This window comes from Echinops telfairi, unplaced genomic scaffold, assembly GCF_000313985.2.
Source record: "Echinops telfairi isolate 266 unplaced genomic scaffold, ASM31398v2 ScPeMD7_4;HRSCAF=17, whole genome shotgun sequence".
Lineage (NCBI taxonomy): Eukaryota > Metazoa > Chordata > Mammalia > Afrosoricida > Tenrecidae > Echinops > Echinops telfairi.
In genome coordinates, this window is record NW_022103900.1 from 4,036,852 (window position 1) to 4,040,848 (window position 3,997).

General features: G+C 42.7%; 1 protein-coding gene across 1 annotated transcript in view; it reads right to left on the reverse strand.

Annotated features, from left to right (window-relative positions):
- Positions 1-2,862: 2,862 nt before the first annotated feature.
- LOC101639637 (myosin-IIIb) overlaps positions 2,863-3,997 on the reverse strand; it is a 315,696-nt gene continuing 314,561 nt past the window's right edge. The window contains exons 23-24 of the mRNA XM_045299040.1: positions 3,539-3,618; positions 2,863-2,932 (exon numbers count right to left, since the gene is read on the reverse strand). Coding sequence (XP_045154975.1) covers positions 2,897-2,932; positions 3,539-3,618 — 116 coding nt within the window. The 3' untranslated portion in view covers positions 2,863-2,896. The remainder of the gene's footprint in view (positions 2,933-3,538; positions 3,619-3,997) is intronic.

A 3,997-nucleotide genomic window follows, 5' to 3' on the forward strand; every position in this document is an offset into this window, starting at 1 on the left:
CCTTCTTCCTCCATCTCTGGTCTTTTTTGGAGTATGATTATCATTATCAGCAATTCTCAGACCTTCCCAGAGAAACCTGAGTGAATTCGTGGGAACTTTCAGTCTTTGACAGTGTGAGTCTCCGAATTTCTTGTCATTTTCATCGTGAAGTGAATCTCACTGCTAACCTAGCCAATGACTTGAACTTGATGTATCTCCTTCTTTCTGATCCCCGAAGTGCTCAGTTGAAGACCTTGCCTCCTGGTCAGACTGGTAGTAGTGGCTTCATTCAAGCTCTGCACTGCACCAACCTCAGCCAGTTTCAGTGTAGGGTTGACAAAGCTGACTCTCTCCCCACAGCACAACACCAACGCAACCCATTACCTTTTCATTCCATTTTCCTTGAACTTTTTGAAGCCCTTGTAAATAAGAACTTCGTTTCTCGTTATGGCTGAATAATATTCTATAGCTTGGTGTGATAGTTAGGGTTTGTTTTTTTTTGGTGTGTGCACCAATATGGCATCCTTAAGAAGATATGGGTGGAGTCTACTCTGTCGATTAGGTCACAACCTGATGGTACCTCCTGGTGGGCATGGTCTTCTCATAAGGAGGATCCTAGGAATTTCCTCTCTCTCTCTGTTTCACCTTCCTGTTGGCGAGCCACATGACTAAGACCTGCCAGAGCCTTGTGATGTTTCCACTACCATTGGATCCACAAGACTCTCCACCCACTGGCCTGTGATCTTCATGCATTCTCCATCATTGCATGTAGCTGTGTGAGTCTGAAGAGGGATTTATGGACTAGTATCTGACTTAAGGACTTGATTTGGACTGGGCTGCGATGTTTTCTTTATATCCAATTACTCTTTGATATAACGGTCTTTTTTACACATACATGAGTGTCAGTGAATCAGCTTCCCTAGTCAATCTGGCCTAACACACATGGATAGACCACATTTTGCTTATCCATTCATCTGTTGATGGACACTTAAGTTCTTTCTACTTTTTAGCTATTGTGAACCATGCCACAATGAACACAGGTATGCAAGTATCCAAGTCTCTACTTTCAATTCTTTGGGGGCATATAGACCCAGGGATAGGGCTGCTATATTCATCTGTGGCCATTCTATGTTCAACTTTTTTGGAACTGCTGAACTATTTCCCAGAGCAGCTGAGCCATCATTGACAATGTACGAGGGTTTTGATTTCTCCACATCCTCACCCACACTTACTGGTTTTCACCGTTTTCTTATCACAGACATCCTTGTGTGTGTGTGAAGTGATACCTCATTATGATTTTGATTTATATTTGCCTCATGTCTAAAAACATTGAGCTTCATTTCTTGTTCTTCTTTGATGGGGATTATTATTATTTTGTAATCATTTTATTGGGGGCTCCTACAATTCTTATCACAATCCATCCATCCATCCATTGTCAAGCATATTTGTATATTTTTTGCCATCATCGTTGTCAAAACATTTGCTTTCTACTTGAGCCCTTGGTATCAGCTCATTTTTCCCCTTCCTCTCTATACCCCTCTCCCTCATGAGCCCTTGATAATTTAACGGGGATTATTTTTATTGCCGTTGTTGCCCTTCATATTTTCAGATTCATAAATTAGAATTTTCAACTCATCTTCTGTCCAAGTGGAAAGAAATCTCTAGTCATTTTCATTTAATCGCCATTATTCTTATTTTGCCACATACTTCTCACGTGGGCGAGAGTCTGACTAGTGCAGGGAGGCAGGTGACACTGTGCTGACATTCTGAGCGTGGAAGACAGGCCCTAGTAGTCAAAAACAACTCTTGGAAAAAAGAAGAGCAACATGGGCTGATAGGGAATGCAGCACAACAGTCATTCATCTCTTTGTGGCATGGCCCTCTTCAGACTGGTAGAATCCAGGGACTCCTACAAGCATACTATTCAACAAAACCAAAAGTTCGCATAGACTATCAAGAAGTTCTCAGAACCACTAGTTGATCTTACTAAGCCTCAACTCAAGGTTGACTCCGAGCAGAGTGTGCACGAGGAATGGAAATGCTGCCGGGTCCTGTGCCAGCCCAGAATGCATTACAGGTCAAACTGTTGTGCCCATCAGGTTTTTATTGGCTGATTTTCGGAAGAACCACTGATATTCCTATATAAATTTCTTCTCAGGACCTGTATCAAAACTTAAAACTCACTGTCATCAGGTTGATTCCGACTCACAGTGACCCAGTGGGGCAGGTAGAACTGCCCCTGTGAGTCTCTGAGACTGTAACCCTTTACAGGTGTAGAAAGCCTCATCTTTCTCCACTGGGGTGGCTGGCTGGTGGTTTCGAACTGCTGAACTTGAGGTGAGCAGCCTCATGAGTAACCACTATGCCACCAGGGCTTCTATGGGGCCTATATATTTCATGTTAAATATCCCTACTATCTTGCCACAATGTAGCAAGGTTAAAAAATAGAGTATCCACCACTGGATGTTAATAGCAATGGGGGTATAAAAAGACGGTTGACAAAAATCAATTGGAGAGTTGACCTATGTGCAAGTAAGTCTTTCATTTTCAGGGGGAATTTAAATAGATAAATATATATTTGAGGGCTAATATTCAACGCTATTTTATGTATTGCAACCATTTATTCTTTGGGAAATAAATTGGTTAATATTCAGAGTAAAAGAAAAAAATAGGAACATTTCCAGATGTGACTGATCATATTATTACTCGGTCATCTTCAAGATCATTGCTCTTTGTTGTTAGTATTTACAATGAACATTAACCAGCCAGGCCTTGAGACCCTTGCTACACATTAGCCAAAAGGGTGGAACCGCTGAAAGTATTTGGAGCTGGATTTTTATTATCCCTTCTTTACAGCTCCTTTTCCAGCAGGCAAAGCCGGTCTTCAGTGTCTGGCCTCGAGGCCCTGTCCTTTGGGTCACTGCTCTCCTCCTCTGCAGGTTGGTGACAGTCCCTGGGCGGCACAAAGGTTAACACAGCTCAGCTGCTAACCAGAAGATGAGAGCATGGCGTCCACCCAGAGGTGCCTTAGAAGATCTACTTCTGGGGGGAAATCAACCACTGACAATCCCATGGAGCGCAATTCTGCTCATGAGCTGGAATCAACTTCACGGGCAACTTTGTTGTTTTACGTTAGCAAAAGTCTTAAGGAAAAAATGCTTTCTTTCTTTCTAAACTCGCTGTCATCAATCTCCACTCTCAGTGAGCCAATAGGACAGAGCAGAACTGCTCATGGGGGTTCCTGAGACTGTAACAATGGGAGTAAAAGATCTTCTCTTCCTCCCTCTGAGCAGCTGCTGGCTTCAAACTGCTGACCTTGTGGTTAATAGACTGATGCATAACCCACTACTTCCCCAAGGCTACAGTACTTCTGGTGCTTCTGTGGAGCAGGATTGTAAGGATGACAGTTCATGTTTCTAACCTGTGATGACCTAAATGCCCTTGAGATCTTTGTCCCACTGCCCGACAATGGGCTGGATGAATAAACTAGTGCTGCTCACCCGAGGCTGATCCAAGGGACAGGGGCCCCCACCATTTGGGGTGCAAACCTGCTACTCACCTTGATTCGCCCAGCACTGAAATGTGGAGGCAATGACCTTGAGGCTGCTGTTATCCTGGCTCTTGTCTGGGCCAAGTTACCTATGGAGAGGAAGAACAAAGAACTGAAATTGAGAGAAAAATCAAGGACTAGGCTGATGAATGATTTCCCTCCTCCGGCCCCTCTCTCATTTTATTTTCTGAATTTCCCAAATAATCTGCTCCGAGTTGGGAATATTGGAATTTGAGATTTCAATTCCAGAAAGAGGCTTCTAAAAGTTCACGGGAAAGTGGAATAAAAAGATCATAGAACTGTCTTGGGACTTTGAAAAAGCCCCTTCACATAAATTCTAAATAAAGTGTGATACAAATAGAGATGGAATTTACATTAGTTTCATAAACAAACAAACAAAAAGTAATTACAAAAGAAATCTCAGGCTAGCGCTCTGCAGGCCATTTGGAAAAGGTCAATATATAACAA